Source organism: Heterocephalus glaber, unplaced genomic scaffold, assembly GCF_053883595.1.
Source record: "Heterocephalus glaber isolate CG9 unplaced genomic scaffold, H.glaber_assembly_v1.0 deba00001497, whole genome shotgun sequence".
Classification (NCBI taxonomy): Eukaryota; Metazoa; Chordata; class Mammalia; order Rodentia; family Bathyergidae; genus Heterocephalus; species Heterocephalus glaber.
In genome coordinates this window covers 62396848-62419869 of record NW_028258320.1, presented here as the reverse complement: position 1 = coordinate 62419869, position 23022 = coordinate 62396848, and the positions used below count along the sequence as shown (strand labels likewise).

General features: G+C 43.1%; 1 protein-coding gene across 28 annotated transcripts in view; it reads left to right on the top strand.

Annotated features, from left to right (window-relative positions):
• Positions 1 to 23022, top strand: part of Tacc2 (transforming acidic coiled-coil containing protein 2) — a 228737-nt gene that overhangs the window by 91127 nt on the left and 114588 nt on the right. For 26 of the 28 annotated variants that reach the window (XR_015440579.1, XM_087185641.1, XM_087185639.1 and 23 more), the window contains one exon: positions 22468 to 22593. The exons of the other annotated variants lie outside the window; for them this stretch is intronic. Coding sequence is in view for 22 of the 26 variants with exons in the window: in XM_087185641.1 (XP_087041767.1) it covers positions 22468 to 22593 (126 nt within the window). In the remaining 4 variants the exon portion in view is untranslated. The remainder of the gene's footprint in view (positions 1 to 22467; positions 22594 to 23022) is intronic. 28 annotated transcript variants of the gene reach the window in all.

The following is a 23022-nucleotide window of genomic DNA, read 5'->3' as shown; positions in this document are numbered from 1 at the left end:
GATAGAAGCAGCCTCCTGTCCCTCTGTTTGCCTCTTCCCTTTCTCTCGCTAGTGCTGTAGTATTTAGAATATTTTATAGATATGAAAAGTTCAGAAAAGTCCAGGGTCAGGCTAGGGTTGTAGCTCAGTGGCAGAGCTATTGCATAGCATGGGTGAGGCCCTGGGTTCAGTCTCCAATTCTGAACAAACAACACCCAAACAAGAGCAAAAACAACAAAACAAAATAAAATTTAATATTAAATAAAAAGGCCAGGGCCTTGGCCAAGGTCACATTTCAAGGCGGGATTCCAATTCCAGACCCCAGATACCTGTCCTACTGTTCTCTGGGCTGAATCTCACAGGCGGCCTCTTTGGATTTATTCAGCTTTGTGTCAGGATTATTTGTTTGTCGCTTCTATGGAGACAGACACTGCTTGAGGGAAGAGGACATGTCTGGTTCATAGTATCACTTCACCAGAGTGACATGGGGCCCCAAGGAAGTAGGTGGTGGTTGAATTGAGTAAGACAAAGCCCCTGCCTTCAAGGAGGTTTTGTGTGTGTGTGTGTGTGTGTGTGTGCGCGCGTGTGTGTGCATGCCTGTGCATGTGTGATCTTTGAGCATATACATACCAGGCAGACTGGTGTGGAGTGATGCCTTGGGAGGGGATGTTGAATGTATGACATTTTTCGTTGCGCCAGTGACCAGGGAGCGGATTACAGGGATCTCGTGGGTGTCAGGGTTATTATGCATGGGACAGTCCTGCCCCACTAGGAATTGCCTCAGCCAAAATGCAGATAGCGTCCTCTGCCGAGGATTCTGCCAAGGCCTGAGGAATTGGGAGAGACACTTTTAGTTGGCAGGACGAGGAAAAGGGTTCCTGTGCTCGATAGGCTCCGGACTGCAGGTCTGGATGGGGCTGGCAGAGAACGAGGACTTGGAGATTAGGTCTGCTCTCCTGAACTTGGTTCCACAGGCAAAGCGAATGGTCCTAGAGCTACTGTGGTCTGGGTCTGGCAGACCCTCATACCTTTGCACAGGTAATCATGAGGTGGTTTGGTTTGGGAAGGTGATGATAGAGCTGGTGACTAATGCTGGCAAGAGGAGCAAATCTAAGAAAGAAAAGGCACAGGTCTGGGTCTCCTGGTCTGTCCTGTGGTGACCAAGGTCTATGAGATTCATCTTCTTGGCTGAGGCTTTTCTGCCTCTCCTCCACTGAGGTCCCAGTCTTTGGTTTATAACCTTGCTAATCATTTGCACAGCACTCCCTGTGATGACAAAACATCCCAAGGATTATGAAATCATGTAAGAGAAATGACAGGCATGAGAACAAAGACCCAGGGAAAGAAAAGTTTGTAAGGCAGTGCCTCTAAAAATAGAGCAGTGGGCAACTGAAATTCTCCTGGGACTGTGGACCATCGAGTAAAACGGGTATTTCATTTCAGACATGTTCAGAAGGGCTCCATCTCCTTTCCCCACCTCCCTGTCCTACAGTATTATAAAGTTTCAGCCTGTTGGGTAGCAAATGTATTCAGGGCTCCCGCTAAGAGAAAATTCTCAAGATTTATTTCCCCTGGGGTGGGGAGGGGCAGTGTAGAGAAGGCTCAGGATTTGGAGACAAAGATTTTTGTCTAAGGGCCCGGCCCCACCCCTTACCAGCTGTGTGACTTTGAACAAATCATGAACCACCTCTGAGTCACTTTCCTTCTCATTAATGTTGAGGATATTTTTCCTGCTCCCACTGGCTCTCAGCACTGTAGAGACCAGTGACATCATGTTCATGAAAATACTCGGTAAACTGAAAGTGCTATGCAAATCAGAAGTCAGTTGTGTTAATGTTTTTCATCTCATTATAAAGAAAGTCAGTTAGTGGAGCTAGACTTTTTAGTAACTTCTGTAGCCTATTTGTGTCATTATTGTTATTAAATGTAAACAAGGAGACAAGTTGTAGTGAGTGGAGTTCTTTGTTTAGAAGCTGCTTACCAATCGCTGAGCTGGTCAACTGGCTCCTATTTTGTTCATTCTCCCTTGCTTTGCCAGCCTCCCTTCCAGTTGTTCATTTATACTTTCCCTAGAAAACAAATAATAAAAAAAAGAAAACAAAAATTTAAAATATGGAGCTCAGATCAGTTCTGCTCATGGAGCAAATATTGGGAGAAATAGATAGAAAGAGAAAGCAGTTGTTCCATTGGCTCATCTGTTTGGTTATTTGCAGTCCCACCAGTTCCTCTCATTTTGTGGTTGCGTCCATGCTTGGTCCTTCCTGGTCCAGGGGTCATCCCTGTGCCTGCATCCTTTAGAAGTCTAGGGCTGCTGGCCAGCATTCCTGGATTGAAACCCCTGGGGGCCTGAGCGTTGGTTTCACATCCTGTCTGTTCTCGGGTGGAGACACATTCCACACTGAGAGGGGATGGTAAGAAGTTAGTGTAAGTAGCATCCTTTCCCTTCCTCCTTTTACTGCCAGGACTCCCCTCCCTCTTATTCACTGGCTTTCTGCTCTCCAGCTCCTTGCTTTGCCACAGCAGAAAAAGGTGAGATTATTATAGACAGCTAAGTTAGTTAAAATATTCTAGGCAGTCAGACAGGACTGGGCCCTCAAGAGTCAGTGCAGAAGATAAGAACATATTACCACTGTGGCTGGAGGGGCATTCATTGAAGGTCAGGCTTCAAGACAAAGAGAGGTGACTATACTCACATACTTGTCTTAGGGATGAACAGCAGTGATTGATGTTCTAAATAGGCACCTGTCACCTTGGATGACTTCCCTAACCCAGTCCTTCCTGGAAAGTTCATGTTTGTTCCCTATACACATGCTACATTTCTTGTACACTTGCTATGCTTGCTACAGGACTAGCTTCCCTATTGATCCTGTTTAATCAATATTACCTAAGCAATTATATTTGTAATCTTATTGGTTGATCATAATTTTGTCCCACCTCATACCCACCTTGTGATTTTCCATTGGATCAATAATACTTAAGTGACCTTACTTGTAATCCTACTGGTTGACTATAGTTCTCTCCCACCTTGTACCCACCTTGCCTCGTGGCTTTGCTTTACAAAAATCCTTTGAGAAGTGGGGCCTGTGGGCAAACCACTTTCCGGGCCCCCTTCTGTATCTTAGACACAAGCTGACTTTCTCTCAATAATTATTTCCTATTCTTAACCTCCATTGTTCCTAGAATTCATTCTTTGAATTTAGAGAACATGAATTTGGCATATCGGACATCTAGCTGTTTGGGAGTTATAATATTTCCCTTAAATTATTTGGAGGTCCATATAACATACGTCCTATGTCAAGATGTTACCTCTTGAACTTCTACTGAAACGCTGTAGCCCAGCCAGTTACCTGGCCCTGGAATCAGTGTTCTAGGCTCCTGCTTAGAGCTTCCAGGTTGTCCTGTGATCAGCCGTGTGGCAGGGTCTCTCAATGAGACGCTGTCATTGTTGTCGTGTCCTCAGTGCCCAGGACTGTGCTTTGCTCCTAGTTCAAGGTCTAAGCATCATCACTAGCAGCATCACTATGGGGAGAACAAATTGAGGTAATTTAGCTGCTTGTGTGGTTTTGGAATCAGGGAAAATCTGTGATTTTGATACACACACACACACACACACACACGCGCGTGCGCAAGTAAAACTTTGCATTGTCTATGTAAAAACATCTTCCGAGGCTCCACCTTGTTGCTTGTGTACCTGTTCTCAGCTTAGAAAAGGTCAAGGATGATCCTGGCTCTGCCTGATTTAAATTGTAACTAGACAGATCTGGGGGTAGCAGCTGTTAGTATCATTCTATTAGTGCTACTTTCCATGTATCTGCACAGTGTTCATTGAATGGCTATTGTTTATTAAGCATCCTCCCTCTTCCCCCACCCTTGGGCTTACAGTAAAGTGCGTACTGTGCTTTGTCTGTGTTTTTAAACGTGGTTATTAAACAAATCATATAACATAAAATTTACCATCTGAACCAATTCTAACTGTTGAGTGTATTCACATTGTGAAACACAACTTCAGAACTAGTCTGAAATCTGTATCCATTAAATAACACATCCCTTTCCTCTCTCCCCAGCACCTGATAAGCACCCTACTTTTGATTCTGTGATTTGAAGCATTAGGGAGAAGTGGGCATCTCAGCTAAGGTCCCTTGGCTTTGTGCTGCTTTGGTCAGGGATACAGATATATTGTCACTCACCTGAACATGTGGCTTCTTCCAGCACCTGGGGAGGTTTATTTTTTCATCTCTCAAGAATAGTGGTTGAGGGTTCCCTGCCTCATCCTCCTAGAATAGCTTCTTGTCCTCTGAACTTGTCATAAAACTCAGACTTGAACAGCAGTAGTCTGATTTTAAGGCACTTGACCAAGGTGGATACTACCTGCTTCAAGCTATCCTTCTTCAGCCAATCCAGGGGGCTGTGCCTCTGGAAGCCTGGGGTTTTAAAAGATCACCAAATCTTTGGGCTAGAAGAGACCCTAGAGACCAAACAAGCCAAACCTTCACTTGCTGGAGAAGGTGCCTGTAGCCCTGGGAGGGGAGGGGTTTTCTTGTGGTTAGTGCCATTGCCAGGGCCCTGGATTGCTGCCCACACCTTTCCTTGGGGAGGCAGCCCCAAATGCATGCATTGCACCTCATCTCAGTGCATTTTACAAAACCAGGAGAGATACTATTCTGGGGCCATCAGGTCCTGTCAGTCTGAGATCTGGCATCAGAGAGCCAGGATGGAGCTCAGCCCAGTGTGGCCTGGGGTAGAGGGGCGTTTCAATCCATTTTCTGTTGCTAATATTACAGTAACATAGCTGAGTAAGTTACAAAAAAGAGGTGTATTTTGACTTATAGTTCTGATCCAAGGTTGAGGGGCTGCATCTGGTGATGATTTTTTTTTTTTTTGGTACCAGGGATCGAACTTGGGACCTTGCATTTGTGAGGCAGGCGCCAGAACCACTGAGCTAAATCCCAGGCCCGTGGTGATGCTTTTTGCTGGCTGAGGCCTCAGACATCACAGGACATTACGTGCTGAAAGACGGGGATCATGTAAGAGGCAGACTGGCTTTTATATCAGGCCACTCTCAAGATACTCCATTAATCCATTAATTGAATGGATGGAGTAACCCATTCATGAGGACAGAGTCCTAATGACCTCTTACAGATACTACCTCTTAATAACTCATAATGGAGATTCAGTTACAACATAAGCTTTTTTTTCCCTTAAATTCTTTTATTGGTACATTTTAAGTATACAATACGTTTATATTTATCATTGGGTGCTTGTGCCTGTACATGATGTATCTTGGTTTTTATTTTTTTCCCCCATTACCTGTGCACCCTTCACCCCTCCACCCTTCCCTATTTATATAGACTTCATATCCATTTTTTTTTCTTTTCTCATAATTTTTCCTTTCCCTTCTTTCCTTTCCCCTTCCCCTCCCACCACCCCTCCCACTTTGGACCTTTTCCTATTTCAAATTCCTATTATCAATTATTCATTTTAATCATTTTATTTATTTATTTTTATTTTTTTCATTTTAATCATTTTAATCCTTATTTATACTTTCAGTTTCTCACACTATTCAGTATTTACACGTGTGTCCTATTTATTGCACTTAAGGGTATGCCTCAATATTCATCCATTTAGCTATAAATGTCTCTAGTTTTTCGTTCTTTATGGCTGAGTAGTACTCCATTTCATAAAAAACCACATCTTCTTTATCCAGTTTCCAGTTGATGGGCACTTGGGCTGTTTCCAAGCTTTAGCTATCACAAACTGTGCCGCTATAAACATGGGTGCACATATATCGCTGTGGTATGATTCTTTTAATTCTTTGGGGAAGATACCCAGCAGGGGAATAGCTGGGTCAAATGGGACCTCTAGTCCTAGTTCTTTGAGGTATCTCCATACTGATTTCCACAGTGGTTGCACCAGCCTGCACTCCCACCAACAATGAAGAAGGGTTCCTTTCTCCCCACACCCCCACCAGCATTTGTTATTGGTTGATTTCCTGATAGCAGCCATTCTTCCTGGGGTGAGGTGGAATCTCAGTGTTGTTTTCATCTGCAGCTCTCAAATGACAGGTGATGTTGAACAGTTTTTCATATATTTGTTTGGTGCTTTTACTTCTTTGTCTGAGAAATGTCTGTTCATTTCAGATGTCCATTTTTGAACTGGGTCTTTGAATTTGGGGGGGTCTGATTTTTTTCAATTCTTTATATATTCTAGATAGTAGTCCTTTGTCTGAGGAACAGCTGGTAAAAATTTTTTCCCACATTGTAGGTTGTCTCTTAGCTCTGTTGGTGGTTTCTCTTGCAGTACAGAAGCTTTTTAATAAGATGAGATCCCAGTTGTTGATTCTTTGTGCTTGTTCCCATGCTACTGAGGTTTTGTTCATAGTCTTTTCCAATGCCAATGTTTTCAAGAGTTCTACCTAACTTATCTTCCAGCAAATTTAGTGTTTCTGTCTTAATCTTTAGATTTTTTAATCCACTTCGATCTTAGTTTAGTGCATGGTGATAGGTATGGGTCTAGTTTTAATCTTTGGCAGGTTGAAATCCAGTTTTTCCAACACCATTTATTAAATAGGCTATCTTTCCTCCAATGATGGTGGTTGGCTCCTTTGTCAAAGATGTGGTGGGTGAGTATGTCTGGAGTTGTTTCTGCATCTTCTAATCTATTCCACTGATCCTCGGGTCTGTTTCTTTGCCAGTATCATGCTGTTTTTATCACAGTAGCTTCATAGTATAGTTTCAAGTTGGGGATGGTGATCCCCCCTGCCATGTCTCTGTTACCTAGAATTGCTTTTGCTATTCTGGGTCTCTTCTTGTTCCAAATGAATTTTTGGATTGTTTTCTCAAGGTCCGTGAAGTATGCTGCTGGAATTTCAATTGGGATTGCCTTGAATCTATATAGCAGTTTTGGAAGTATGGCCATTTTCACTATGTTGATTCTTCCTATCCAGGACCAAGGGATATCTTTCCATTTTCTGATATCATCTTCAGTCTCTCTTTTCAGAGTGCTATAGTTTTCAGAGTAGAGGTCTTTGATTTCTTTTGTTAGATTGATTTCTAGGTATTTCAGTTTTTTGGATGCTATTGTGAAAGGAATTGTTTGCCCTATTTCTGTCTCAGTGAGTCTGTTGTTCATGTAGAGGGAAGCTGTTGCTTTTTGTTTGTTGACCTTGTATCCAGCTACTTTACTGAATTTGGTTATTAAGTCTAGAAGACTTTTGTGGAGTTCTTGGGGTCTTCTATATAGAGTATCATGTCATCTGCAAATAATGACAGTTTGACTTCTTCATTTCCTATCTTTATTCCTTTTATTTCTTTCTTTTGTCTAATTGCTGTGGCTAACGTTTCCAAGGCTATATTGAACAGGAGTGGTGCTAATGGACATCCTTGTCTTGTTCCTGATTTTAGTGTGAAGGATTTCAGTTTTTGACCATTTAGTGTAATATTGGCTGTTGGTTTTTCCTATATGGCTTTTATCAGATTGAGGTAGAGACCATCTATTCCCAATTTTTGTAGGGTTTTTATCATAAATGTGTGTTGGATTTTGTCAAATACATTTTTGCATCTATTGAGATGATCATATGGTTTTTGTCCTTGACTCTGTTAATATAGTGTATTACATTTATGGATTTACGAATGTTGAACCATCCTTGTATCCCTGGGAAAAATCCGACTTGGTCAGGGTGTATGATCTTCTTGATGACCCTCTGTATTCTGTTTGCCAGTATCTTGTTGAGGATTTTTGCATCTATGTTCATTAGGGAGATTGGCCTGTAGTTCTCTTTTTGGGTTGTGTCTTTCCCTGGTTTTGGAATCAAAGTTAACACTTGCGTCCTGGAATGAATTTGGAAGCCTTGCTTTCCTTTCAATTTCCTTGATGAGTTTAAAGAGTAATGGTGATAGTTCTTCTTTAAATGTCTTGTAGAATTCAGCAGTGAAGCCATCAGGACCTGGGCTTTTCTTTGTTGGTAAATTTTTTCTTACATTTTTAATTTCACTCATTGTAATTGGGGTGTTTAGAATTTCTATATCTTCTTTATTTAACTTTAGCAATTCATATGTATCTAGGAATCTGTCTGTTTCTTCTGTGTTTTCCATTTTATTTTAGAGTACAGGTTCTCGAAGTAGGTATTGATGATCCTCTGGATTTCTGCTGGGTCTGTTGTGACTTCACCTTTTTCATTCTTCATTGGATGGATTTGAGCCTTTTCTTTCCTTTTTTTGATAAGGTTGGCTAAAGGTTTATCAATTTTATTTATTCTTTTGAAAAACCACCTCCTTGATTCATTAATTTTTTGTATTGTTCTCTTAGTCTCCGTTGCATTGATTTCTGCTCTGATCTTTATAATTTCCTCTGTTGTATGAGCTTTGGACTTGTTATGCTGTTCTTTTTCTAGGAGCTTGAGGTTCCGCATTAGGGTATTTATTTGAGTTCTAGCTGTTTTCCCAGTATAGGCATTCACTGCTATGAATTTCCCATGTAGAACTGCTTTCATTGTGTCCTATAGATTCCTGTATGTTGTACTGGCATTATCATTTACTTGTAGAAGCTGTCTAATTTCTTTGTTAATTTGTTCTGTGACCCATTGGTTGTTCAGAAGGGTGTTATTCAGTTTCCATGTGTTTATGGGAGTTTTGCGGTTTCTTATGTTATTGATCTCCAATTTTATTGCGCTATGGTCTGATAATATATAGGAGGTGACTTCATTTCTTTTACATTTACTTAGACATGTTCTATGAGCTAGCATGTCTATTTTGGAGAATGACCTGTGTGCAGCTGAAAAGAATGTGTATTCTGATTTTGTGGGGTGGAACACTCTGTAAACATCTATTAAGTCCATTTGTGCAGTAGCTTGGTTCAGTTCCAGAATTTCACTGTTAATTTTTTGTCTAGATGATCTATTTGTGATAGTGGGGTATTGAGGTCCCCCACTGCAATTGTATTAGTGCTTATTTGTTTTTTAAAAAAATACTTTTATTGGTACATTTTAGGTACACAATATGCTTACATTTATCATTGGGTGCTTGTACCTGTACATGATGTATCTTGGTTTCTTATTATTTTCCCCATTACCTGTGTGCCCTTCACCCCCTCCACCCTTCCCTATTTATGTAGATTTCGTTTCCATTTTTTTTCTTTTCTCATAATGTTTTACTTTCCCTTCTTTCCTTTCCCCTTCCTCTCCCACCACCCCTACCCCTTTGGACATTTTCCTATTTCAAATTATCAATTATTCATTTTAATCATTTTAATCCTTATTTGCACTTTCAGTTTGTCACACTAGAGAAACTATTCCGTATTTACACATGTGTGTCCTATTTATTGCACTTAAGAGTATGGCCTCAATATGCATCCATTTAGCTATTAATGTCTCTAGTTTCTCATTCTTTATGGCTGAGTAGTACTCCATTTCATAAAAAAACCACACCATCTTTATCCAGTTTCCAGTTGATGGGCATTTGGGCTGTTTCCAAGCTTTAGCTATTACAAACTGTGCCGCTATAAACATGAGTGCACATGTATCACTGTGGTATGATTCTTTTAATTCTTTGGGGAAGATACCCAGCAGGCTTATTTGGCTTTTCATGTCCATTAATATTTGTTTTGTATAGTTGGGGGCATTCATATTTGGTGCATATATATTTAGGATTGTCATCTCTTCCTCTTGGATTGTTCCCTTCACAAGGATGTAGTGACCATCTTTGTCTCTCTTAATTAGTTTTGGTTTGAAATCTACTTTGTCTGCAAATAAGATTGCTACCTCTGCTTTTTTCTGGATTCCTGTCACATGGAGAACTGTTTTCCATCCTTTTACTTTCAGTCTATGAATTTCTTTTTGAGTTAGATGTATTTCTTGTATACAGCATATTGCTGGGTTTTGCTTCTTAATCCATTCTGCCAGTCTATTTCTTTTGATTGGTGAATTGAGGCCATTAACATTGATGGTTATAATTGATAGATATTGACTTGTTCTTGTCATGATGTTTTACTGTTGTTAGCTCTTTTATTTCTTATTTTTTTCCCCCTTTTCCTTTAGTTTCTTACCTCGCCTGGTGGCTTCCCTTGCTTGGGCCTCATGAAGTTGTGACCTTCATTGCCTTTTTCTAGGATATTGCTTAGAATTGTTTGGAGTGTTGGTTTGGTGTTCATGAAATTTCTCAGGTGTTCTTTGTCATGGAAGTATCTAATTTCCCCATCGATTTTTTTTGTTTGATGTTTGCTTGTTTTTTGTTTTGTTTTGTTTTGTTTTGTTTGGTATCGGGGATCAAACTCAGGTCCTTGTGCTTGTGAGGCAGGCGGGGGAACCACTGAGCTAAATCCCTGGCCCTTCCCCATTGATTTTAAAAGATAATTTTGCAGGATGTAGCAGTCTAGGTTGGAAGTTATTTTCTTTTAGGGCTTGAAATACTTCACTCCAGGCTCTCCTAGATTTGAGGGTTTGTGTTGAGAAGTCTGCTGTGATTCTGATGGGCTTTCCTTTGTAGGTAATTTGTTTCTTTTCTCTAACTGCCTGTAGGATTTTGTTGTTCTGTTGGGTTTCTGGGATCTTGACTATTATATGTCTAGGTGCAGATTTTTTTGATCATGGCTAGTTCGAGTTCTGTATGCCTCCCTTATCTGTATGTCCAATTTTCCCCTCTATCTGGGAAGTTTTCTACTATTACTTCTGTGAACAGTTTTTTTTATGTCAATTGTACTTTCTCCTGTTTTTTCATGGACTCCTATCAGTCTTATGTTATTCTTCTTTGCATCATCCAGCAGCTGCTGGATTGATTTCTTGTGGTCCCTTACTGTTTTTAAGAAATCTGTGTTTTCATGGTCCTTAACTGCAATCCTGTCTTCTATATCTGACATTCTATCTTCAGATTCCCTTAATCTGCTGTGAATACTTTCAATGGAGTTTTTAATCTCCTGAATATCTGTTTGAATCTGTTTCATGGATTTCATTTCTTTCTTATGTTGGGTGATCATGGTTTCCATTTCTTTCTTATGCTGGGCATTCATGGCTTCCAGTATGTTTCTGAGCTCATCTATTTTTTTTATCTGTTTCTGTTGTAGAGCTTCTAATCATGTCTTTCACTCTGCTCACCATCTCTATAGTTATCTGGGAGATTATTTCTGCTTTGAATTTTTCTAGAGCCTCACTCATCTGTTTTGTTACTTCCTGTGCTATCAGTTCAGGGTGTCCAGGTGGTTGATTATCAGACTTTTCCACCACGTTTCCACCCGAATTTGCTTTTTCTGGGGTGGAAGTCTGAGTTTGTGCCTTACTTAAATGTCTTCTCATTTTTGTTTTTGGTACTTCCCTTGATTTAGTTCCTGGGTTGATATTTTGAAGTTGCTTATTGTAAGCATCTTTGTTGATGTATTTAGAGCCCTTATGGAATGATTGCTTCTCAGAGGTGTCGTCCAGATATAGCTGGTCTTTAGGTTTTGAGTCTCTAATGGGTCTGAGGCTAGCTCATTTTCATTATACCAGGAAGGACAACTGATTAGATCAATCACAACACCTTAACCCAAGTGATACAATCAGCAACACAATCAAGTACCTCTTAGAAAATGACAGTTTGTGGTAGTTATTAATCTATTACCTTTAACTGTGTGAATTAAATCAAAATCAACAACCAACCCAACATATGTTTATAGTGAATAAACTCTTCAATATAGCAAGTTTACCCTTTGGGATGGGGAGTTAGAAGGAGTTGAGGGAGGAATAGGTAGGTAGGATAGGGGAAGGTTAACAGTGAGGCCAGAGGGCACAGGCAAGAGAAGAAAAGAGAAGAAAAGACAAATAAAGAAGAAATACGAATTAGGGCCAGAACAGGAACACAAAGGGAGATGAAGAACAATGTGGGACAGCAAGGGAGTGAGGCAGAGAGAGAGAGAGAAAGAAAAGAAAAAAGAAATAAAAAAGAGCAAAATAAAAATTTTAAAAGAATAGAGAAGAAAATAATTAGAAGTAAGAGCAAAAAAATAATAGTGGTAATTTTGAAAATAACAAATAAAAGATTAAAAATGAAGGGCCTCCTTCATGGTATGTCTCTGCTGTCACAATAGACAATGTGGGCAGCATTGTTTAGTTATAAGGCAATGAGTCTCAGTAAGCCAGTCACAGACCCGTGAGATTCAGGCAGATTTCTGGCTGCCACGTCCCAAGTTGAGCTCCCTGTCCTCCTGCAGAGTTGAACTCTGCAAGGTTCTATTGCAGGTTCCAGCTGCCTTTCCCCTGAAGATAGTCCAGGTTCCGATGGGAGGTGATGATCCCTCCAACTTACCAAGCACGGTGGTCTGGTGTGCCTTTACTGCAGAGATTCTCTTCACTTTTCCAGTGGGCTTCAGTTTTCATCAGGGAGCCTGAGAGGCCCTCTCTCTGTTGTTCACTTCTGCAGCTCAGGACAGTGCCCATTATGTCTCCCTGTGCCTCTGTAGTGTGGAACCAAGTAGCTGCACAGTCAAGAAGCCGAGGGGAGGGGGCTGTTGTTATAGGCACCTGCACTGCTAAGCTGGCGCCTGGTGGGCATACCTAGGGGGTCCTCACCATCTTCTGTTCACAAGTGGACTGAGTGAGCTGGAGGGAGCAGGAACAACATAAGTTTTAGATGAGACAAACCATATTCCACCCATAGCCTAGAGACTCTGTTCTCTTGGTAAAGTGCTATCATCTTGCTTACATTGCTGACCAAGAGCCCACACTGTCCCTGGCACATACTAAGTGTTCATGAACATTCGTTCCCTTCACTTGCTACCACCTGTATTCTTTTTTTTTGTTCAATACTGATGATGGAATTCAGGGCCTTTACACTGAACTATCTCCCTCAGCCCTTATTTTATTTTTTATTTGGAGACAGGATCTTGATAAGTTGCCCAAGTTTGGCTTGAATTTGTGATTCATTTGCTGTAACCTCCCAGTGTGCTAGGAATGCAGGTGTCTTTTTTTTTTTTTTTTTTTTGGTGGTGGTGGGATGGAACCAAGGTCCTGTACAAGCATTCTACCACTGATCTACCCTCTTGGTCGCTTTAAAAAAAAATTATTTTGAGTCAAGGCCTTGCTAAGGCTGGCCTTGAGCTTGTGATTGTCCCACCTCAGCTTCTTAAGTAGCTAGTATTACAGGTGTGTACCACCATGCCCTGCTCTGATCCATTCCTAATTCACACCCCCAGTGATGTTCACATTTAGCCTGAAGTGAGTGAAGGAGCAGTTTGTACACCGGAGGATGCTCTGCTGGGTGGGCAGAGTGGGAGGGAGCGGACGTGCACTTAGGAAGACATGTTTAGTACTTTATGTTTACAAGCAGCACCCTGCTGTTTATACGGATGATGATTTTTCTCTGAAGTGCTTCTGTGTGTGAAGCACCTGGCTAGGGGAACATTTGCATACCTGGTCTTATGAATTCTTTCACTCCCTTTCCAGTCAGGGACTACCATTGCCCTCTGACAGAGGAGGCTGTGAGCAGACCTGCCCCAGTACGGCACGGTTGGTGTGGGTGGAGGGTGCTCTGCTCAGGTAGTCTTGGCCTTCTGCCACCTGTGTCTTAGTTACTTTTCTTGCTGCTAAGACAAAAACACCTGATGCCCAAAGTTAAGGGAGGATAGGTTTATGTAGCTCACAATTTGTAGAGGTTTTAGTCCATAATCAGATGGCTCCAAGGGTGGCAGACAGGCATCTCAGGGGAGAGACAGTTCATGGTGGGAAGAAGGTGAAACAACAAAGATGACCATAGCTCCTTCTGTCCCTTATGTCTTATCTAGGATGCTTAGGTTGGGCATCACTCACACCCTTAATCTTAGTGCCCTTAAGGCTATCATTGCACCATATCAACTGGAGTCACACGCTGTAGATGCAACACCTCTGCAAAAGCCCCACCTATGACCACGTGAGGCTTTGGGGGCCATCTAAACACAAGCCATGACCTCCCATCTTGCTTCTCAAGAGGGAGTGAGACTGGTATTTTATTTCTTCATGTGCAAAGGCCAGTACTGAGGCTCAGGGCTTCTCAGGAGTATTTAGAAGAAACTTTAGACTTTAAATAAATTGGTTACAAAATAGGAAACCTGAGCTCATAATTGAAATGGGCAAGTATTCATTTTGAGGTGTCTGTAAAACGTAATATTGTATCAAACTTCCTTGCCTTCCTGGGGCTGTATTTCATTCATTCATTCATTCATTCATTCCCATAAACCTTCTGTCTGACTTGGGGTGGGGATTCAGCAGGGAAGGTAAAGGCCTCCTCCCCTGCTGCAGAGGCCACAAGTGCCCTGCCTCTCCTCCTCTGCCTGACCCCCCAACTCCACTGCTCTCCTGAGCCTCTCCTGCCATGTGCAGTAGAGGGCTCTGGATGGGTCTGAGGCACACTTTTCCCAGGGGAAGACCCTGGGGAGACAGTGTGGGCTCCTGCAGGAGAATAACATCAATGGTGGAAGCCTGGTTTCTGCCAGGTGCTTCTTAATTCTTGAGTCCCAGTCTCCTGTAAAATAATTTGTCTTCACAGAGGTCCTGAAGAATCACAAAAGACAGCACTTGACAAAGTTCTAAGACATTGTGCAAATTTAAATACTATTTTTTTTTTTAACCAGAGGGTAAATGTTTTAAGTTGTTGGACTTCTTATCTGGAAGTGGAAAATGTCTTTCTGTCCTCCCGCCATGGCTCCAGGATCACATCTGTGAGCTCCTCTCCCCATCACCCTATGGGGGATGTTTTCCTGTTCCTTAGTTTGAGCTGGGCCTGGAGCCTGCCGTGGGATTTCCTGGCTCCTGTGCCCTTGGACATGGGTCCAAATCCTGATTCTGTTCTTCACCCTCTCCGGGGGAAGGGACTGCATGGGAGGGCATGGGAAGCTCTTCACAGGCTTGGTGAATATAAGCACTCAACACTGTTAGCTGTTTTTATGATTATTGCTATGATTAATGCTTTTATTATGATTATTAAAATTTTTGGTTTGAGGATTGAACCCAGGGCCCTGTGCATGCCAGGCAAACACTCTGGCATTGAGCTGCACCCCCCCTAATTATTCAAAATTGTTACAATATTTTATATGTATTAAAATATTATCGACAATAAAACCAGCGTGTTTAGACCTTAGTCAAGTCCCTTGACTCAGGGTCTTTCCTGGGAGAGTTGACCTTCCTGGTCTTAGGGATCTTATCCACTGGGCCTCTCCCCTGTACCTGGCCCACAGGGATGCCAGGCCACACTTGTCTTACTTCATCTGCCCAATCTAGACGTGAGGTGTTTTCCAGTGTGATGAAAAAAGCTTAGCTTGGCTTTCACACATGGTGGACACACCTGCAGTGGTGTAGCAGAGCTGGAGTCTGCTCAGCACCCAGGAGAGGAAGGCTGGAGATCAAGATGCCCAGGGGAGCTCGGAAAAGGACACTGAATGTATCTGTGCCCCACGTGTTGACTGTGCCCCTGCTCTGGTTTCAGCCTTCACCAGCTGGGTCACGGCCTGCTCAGAACCTGCCAACAGTGCATGAAGATTTGAGATCTCACAAGTTCCCTTTGGCTGATTTATGACAGACTTGCATAAAAAAAGAGACAACGTATGTGAGCCATGTGGGGCTCTCTGTCAGCGTGACAGCATGAACTACACTGATTTTCCAGGGTGTGGGGCTGTGTGATCATTATAAGAGTTGTATATTAGGGAGGTATGGACCACACACACCTCTAGTCCCAGGTACTCAGGAGCCTGTGGCAGGATTGCTCGAACTGAAGAGTTCAAGGCCAGCCTGGGCAACATAGTTAGATCTTGTCTAAAACTAATGAAAAACAAACAAAAAACTATATATTACTTAGTTTGTAATTGAAAAAAAAAGGGAGAAGAAGCAGGAAGCACCTCAAAACCAAGGGATTCATCTATGTTCTTTCTCAGAGTTTTGTAATTTTATTTAAATTGAACATAGTCTAGCTTTAAAGGTAAGTAAATTGTCATTTCTCATTAAAGACAAGTAAGTGATGATTCAGGAGGTTCACGGCTTTATGAGTGAGGCATACAGTTAATAACATGGCTCTCCAACCCATTAGATGTTCAAACCCCAATTTTCTCTGGTTGCTCTCATAACCCTTCCCTCCATCCCCTGTGATCATCACAGGGCTCTCGAGACTAAGCTCCTCCTCTGCAGTGGCCTGAGTCCTGCAGGGTACTCCCTGCCCCAGAACTTCGGGTTCTTACTGTGGTTCCTTCATCTGTGCTGCCACTCCCTCCAGTTTTTCTCCACAGTGACAGAAGCATTAGATTCTGAATGTTCTGCCACTTTGTTAATGAATCTGTGGTGGTTGCCATCTCCCCCAGGACTACAGGTTCCTGGCATGACCTTTTGAGGTTCTGAGGCCTCTTCAGGCTGGCCTTGACCCCAGTTGTCCCACTGCAGGTCCCACAGCCACTCTAGTGCTGCTCTAGCCATAGGCCACACTGTCCTCCAGAGCCAGCCTAAGCTCAGAGGGCTCTGGGGTGTGAGGTCTTTGCACAGGAAGGTTGTTTGCTGCTGACCACAATGCCGCTTTTCTGTTTTAAGAACAGTGCAAAGAATACCGGTATTCCCTTTGACCAGATTACCTACTTGTTGACCTTTTTTTCACATGCTGAGTCATTTCTCCTCTGTTTATGTATGTGATATATATCCATTGTTGTTACTCTTTCTGAATCATTCCAGAACAAGTTGCAGACATGAAGCTGCCCCCTCCAAAAATAAAACATAAAATTTCTATAACCTCAGTGTGTATTTCCCCAAACAAGGGTACCTTCAAGCACAACGTAACCATCCAGTTGGGAAGTCACATATCTGTTCTCAGTATTCATTCAGTTCCCCAACACGGCCCCTTTTCCCATTGGATCCAAGACCTGGTCTGAAATCATGTGCTTAACCCGTGTCCATCTGAAGGCTGTCTTTGTGTTTGTTTGGGTTTTGTTGGTACTGGAGATTGAACTCAGGACCTTGCGCTTGTGAGGCAGATGTGGTGCCACTGAGCTAAGTCCCTGGCCCTGCAGACTGTCTTTCAATCTGAGAAGTTCTTTAGTGTCCGCCAGCTTTTCATGACTCTGCAAGAGGATGGGGCTTTTAGGCTGGAGGAAGTCCCACAATGTTTCTCCATCTGGTTTCCTCATCATGTCTGTGGCCATCCACTTTGGGCGTGGACCCTACAGCAGTGATGCTGCAGCATCCTAGTGGTGGGATGGTGTCCTGCTCAACGTCTCGTCAGGTTTCCCCCCCAGAATTCATTGCTTTCTCCTTTGTAATCAGTCAGTAGTTGCTTGAAGGTGCTCAGACCACACCACTGTCTTACTTTACTCCTCCACCCAGTTGCTTCAGTATCCTCCATTGGCTCCTTGGTGAAGGTTCTTAAATGGAGATTTTTTTTGGTTTGTTTTCATCATTATTCCTACATATTTGACTTGGCACTGTACTGAAGGAGGTGCTGTCCCTTCTCTTCCATTTATTCATTTGTTCATGTCTATTTATACTTAATGGGTTGATAAAATAATAATGCAATGGGTTAAAAATCCATCACTGTATTATTCTTTTTATTTGGTACCGGGTATCAAACTTGGGACTTTGTGCTTGGGAGGCAGGCGGCAGAACTACTGAGCTAAATCGCCGGCCCCATCACTGTATTATTCTTATTAATTTTTTTGAGATCAGAATACTCCCAGCTTTGGCCAGTGGCAGCCCCTTTGAAGTAGTTCATGTGTCCTTTTGACATGACCCTTCCCAGGAGACAGTTGGGAAGTAACCGTGTGTATAGTGAGCATGCATGTATGTACACACACGCTCCTCTATATCTACTCTGTATTTATCTGATACCTGTCATCGAAGACAGCTCTTTCAGGGGATTACTTTTTGTACATGGAAATCCTTCTCTGACTGTGAGAACCTGGCTCCTATTATCTTTGATATGGTTATTATTATTGTTTGGGCAATTTCTCCCTGTAGGTAATGATTTCCTGAAGACCCTGATCTTCTCTCTATGCCACTGCCTCTCCTGCCTGTTCCTTTCTACCCTCGAGGCTAATCTTCTAAGGGAAGGGAAAGGACGTGGATCCCAGTGGCTTTCCACCCAAACCATCAGGGAGAGAGGGAAGAAGAAGAAGAAGCTTGTTTTGTTTGTGGTGCTGGGAATGGAACCCAGGACCTCTTGCATGCTAGGCACATTCTCGACCACCGGGCTCTGCCCTCAGCCTGAGAAACTTTTTTTCCTGGAAAGCTCTTTGCTCGCATAGCCTATTAAAGCTCTTCATTTGCTTCAGCTATTCACATAAACGTCCCACATTGCTCTGGCCTGGAATAAGCCTGTGTTTCTATGGGAGTTTGTTTCTCTGTTACCACCTGCTATGGTCTGAATGTTTGTGTCCCCTACAAATTCGTGTGTTAAAACCTTAACTCCCAAAATGATAATATTAGGAGGGAAGGCCTTTGGAAAGTGATTAGGCAGGGGGTGGAACTCTCAGAAACAGGATCAGTGCCATATAAAAGGCGCCTTCCACCAGGTGAGGATGACTGAGAAGGTGCCACCGTCCAGCCAGAAGCTGGCCCTCACCAGATCCAAATCAGCTGGGACCTTGATCTTGGACTTCTCAGTTTCCAGGGAAGTAAATGGCTGTTGTTTGTAACCCACCCGGTGTCTGGGATTTTGTTGTAGCAACGTTAATGGACTAACACACCACCCTTTGCAATCTTCCTTTAGACCTCGAGCTCGCCTTGGTCGCCATTATCCTGTGAGGCCTGGAGAGTGTGGTCCTGTGTAATTCATGCTGGCGCCTGGGAGCTTGCTGGGGCATCTGTGTGTGTGTAGAGACAAAGGTGTTGCCTTTTAGATTCAAACTCGAGTGTCTTCCTCTGAACTGAGCCCTCTCTGCCTGGGTTTCCGCAGTGATGACTCATGGCTGTGTGCAGAAGCACTTGTTGATATAAGCTTCCCTCCCTGACATTCCAGTGGCAAATCAACCCTTTGCTGGCCTGACCAAGTTTACAGTGGGCTGGCCTGGCAGCTGGCGGCAGCAGCTGGTGGTTGAGATCTCTGCCTGATATTTCTTCCCTCTGAATAATATCAGTCGCCTTCTTTGCCATCATTAATAGAATTTGAAGCCTTTTATAGCCTCTGCCAGTTGGTCTGAGAAGAGCTGTATTAGAAGAGTCCCTCCATATTCCCCATCGTTAGGCTGTCTCCCATCCTTAGACCTCTGAAAGGATCACTAGAAAAGTCTCAGAGCTGATAGCTCAATGTGAGTTTGACATATTTAAATGTTATATATTTACCAATTCCCTCTAGTTCGACTTGTTGTATATGTATATACAAACATACATGTATATTTTTCAGTTGTAGTTATTTTGTAACTTTTTTTTTTTGGTACCAGGGATCGAACTCAGGTCCTTGCGCTTGTGCAGCAGGCGATGAAACCACTGAGCTAAATCCCTAGCCCTGTAGTTATTTTGTGTAGGAAGTTGACAGACCTTTAATCAAAGCTTATGAACTCTTGATGGACACCATATTCTTAGTCTGTGGAATAGCAGAAACAGAAGAGGAAGGCATAGGCAGCAAGAAGGGGGAGGTGAGTTGATAAGCACAAGGCACAGCTGCCAGCCTGAGTGTGAGGGACAAGACTGACCCAGAGTCCTTGGTGATCATGCAGCTCGGCGCCTTCACTTTCACGAATGGAAAAGCTGAAGCTGAGAGAAGTCACCTGGCTGAGATCCCAAGGCGGGGGTGCGCTGGAATCAGCTCTCTTTGCTTCATATACAATTGTTTTTCAGTACTATAGCATACTTCCTCACTTATATCATAGGTGGTCAGGATGTCAATCAAATGTCATTGAAAAACTATTTAATTATGTACAAGAGTCCCCATTCAAAAAAATATAATACGCTTTGCAAAATAATTCCACCCCACAGAATATGTTGGCCAGTATTTGTCTTCCAAAACAATTCTCTATTGGGACCTTCATTTCCCTCAGCGATGCCTGAGTAAATGAGGTGTGGGTGTGTTCCTGCCTTGGAATGAGACTGGCGAATCCGGGCATCACGCAACAGTGCAAGTACGGAAGGGAGGAAAGACACCATTTGTGGGTTGTCTCCACCTTGTAAGGCTTTCACTGAGTTATGAATTGAAGTTGTTCCTGACCCTTAAACTTTTTCTTAAATAGGTTTTCTTACTTATTGTGATTATAAAGATAGTTTCTCTTAGCACTTTTGTGTATTTCCTGCATTTCTTGTTAGCTCATTTAATCTGTTGCTTGCTTTCTGTGACTGTGTATTTATAGAAACATATATTGGTACACACAAACAAAATCTGAGCTTGCTGCCAATAGTTTTAACCCATTTCCAGCTAATAATGAACATGTTTACATCTAGATGCATAAAGATCTACTTTCTTTTTTGAAAACTGTGTCAAACAAATCTGTTCTCTGGCTCTTATTTGACCAACTGTCCCCTACTGCTGCCATTTTTGGTTCCCCCACCCTTTATCATCTCCTTAAAATAAACTCTTGAAAGTACAGGGCTGGGTCAGGGGAAATAAAGTCTCCTCTGTCTTTCAAGTTGTCTTGCCAAAATTCCTGAGTTGTTTTTCCACTCTGACTTTCTGATGTTGGAAAGTCGATTTTGCCTGAGGTTAGAATTCTCTGAATTGTGATCCACCAAAGACATCTGAGTCCTTGCCATCCTCCCTCCTCCAGGCTGGGCTCTCCCTTCATTTGTCCGTGCGTGCGCCGATTTCTGACTGCTTGGGTGTGGCCACAGGGTTTCAGATCTGATCCTGTGGGACTGAGAATGGGGTGGGAACCATGAAGAATCAGTAGAGGTGTGTGGGTCCCAGACTGGGCTAGTTCAGTTCTATTTAGAGTACAGTTTTGGGAATTACCCTGGACATCCCCATTTTCATTCATCTCTATGCCAAGAGCAGTGGTTTGTGGCTGAACATTTGCTAGAAGCTTTGAGCTGATCCTTTGGCTTAGGACCAAGTCCCAGTTCCTCCACCTGGTCCTGTGATCTGGCTCCTGTCCACCTCTCCTCTTTGTAGTCCTCCCTTCTTTATCTACACTCTAATGATATTGACCTTTTGATGCTCTTGTGTAATGCCAAGTTCCTTCCTGATCAGGGCTTTCAAACACACAGTGGCTCTTGGTGATGACAAATGTAACTTCTGGAATGGGGCTTGGGTTTGTATCCTCATTCTACACTTAGTGGCTGTACTGTGCTTCTCTGTGCTTTAGTTATTAAGTGAGGATGCTAATAGTTCCCATTGCATAGGATTGTTTGAGGACCAAATATGGCAATGTATATGTAAATATGCTTAGACGATATCCTTGCACACACTACGCATCAGTAAACACCTGCCCTCCCATACCTGGCCAGCTAACCTCTGCTTACTCCCCACTCACAAGGAAGTTTTCTTTGATTCCGACTCTGGGCCAGGAACTCCTGGTATAAGCTGTCATGGCCGTCTTAGCAATTAGTACCATTGTTGCCAAATAACCATTTAAAAAAAATGTTTGCCTCTTGCCTGAGACTACAGGGTCCATGCGGGCCCACCTCTCCCTTGCTCATAATATAGGGCAAGTATTCAGTAAATGCAGAGGCCCAAGGAACGAAGATCATGATCTCATTACTTATGGCTACAAGCAGAGTTGCCATGGCACCCACCAGAAAGACAGTTATGCCTGTGTCTCAGGCCTTTTGGAAACTCTCTGCCCTTGGGAATTTCCCAGGACAGGTTTTCTCAGTCAGTGGAAGACCAATGCAGTCTTTAAAGTTCTAACTTGTTGGATATCAAAACATTTGAGGGGTCTGGGCATTTAGTTCAGTGGTTCCGGCGCCTGCCTTGCAAGCCGAAGTTCCTGAGTTTGATCCCCGGCACAAAAAAAACAAAAAACAAAAAAACATTTGAGGGCTGGGGATTTAGCTTGGTGGCACAAGGTCCTGAGTTTGATCCCCAGTACCCCCCCCCCCAAAAATTGAAAATACGATTAGATAAATTACTAGGAAAATGAAATAAAACTTGAGTCCAGGGTTTCTTGGTGCCAACACTATTGACATCTGGGGCAAATAATCCTTTGCCACAGGGCCTGTCATGTGTACTGTAGGACATTAGCAGCAGCCTTAGCCTCAGTCCTCCCGCCAACCCCAGGGGTGACAGCCAAAAATGGCTCCAGACACTGTGGGTGTCCCCTGATTGAGAGCCACTGAAGGCCTACGAAACATAAGCCGTGACTTTTTGTTTTTGTTTTTGTTTTTAGATTCAACAGACATAACATTATTCTCTCAAATTACTCTAAAGGTTTCTAAACTCTTCTCCTAGTTTCTATACTTACCTTGTCATGGGCCAGTGACAGACTTCTCCTGGACCAGCATCATCCGTGGTTCCTGCTGTGAGCAGCTCAGAGGCTTCCATCACAGAAAGGGAAATGGAGGTCCTGCTGAGGACTAGATAAAATGTGCTGTTAAAACACATTTGCAGCTTCCAGAAACATTTCTGAACATTGAGTTTTTTCTTCTCTTCCCAGCTCACCTGTAACTGATGATGTCATCCAGCCGGCTGCCTCCACAGACTTGGGAAACCCACCCTTAGCTACCTCCTCCCACCACAGTGATGCTGTTGGCCAGGTCCCTACAGATCTGACAGCCCAGAGGTACATGGGGGCTGGGGCTGTTGGTGGTGCTCCAGGGCCCAGTCCTGAAGCTGTTCTCTTCCCTCATCTCTTCTCATTCGGTTTTTCTCCCACTCCCACACAGGGACTGTGCTCTGTTCCCCCACAAATGTGTGCCAGGGCTCAGCCTCTTTCTGTGGCCTTAGGAATGATCTGCGGTGTCACAGGACAGGACACCACCCCCTTCCCACAAGGGCCATGTTGGAGATTTATTCCCTTGCAACCTGTAAGCAGAAATTCTCCAGGACAAAGTGTGTGTTTCTGCTGTTCCAGGGATGGTTTAGTGAGCTACCTGATTGCCTCCTGGGACACGAGCTGGGTCGGCTGCTTGTTCTCATTTGGCTTTCAGTGGGAGTCAGAGAAAAGAGGAGTCAGCAGTGCACCAGCAGAGAATTCAGGTTTCCGGGCCAT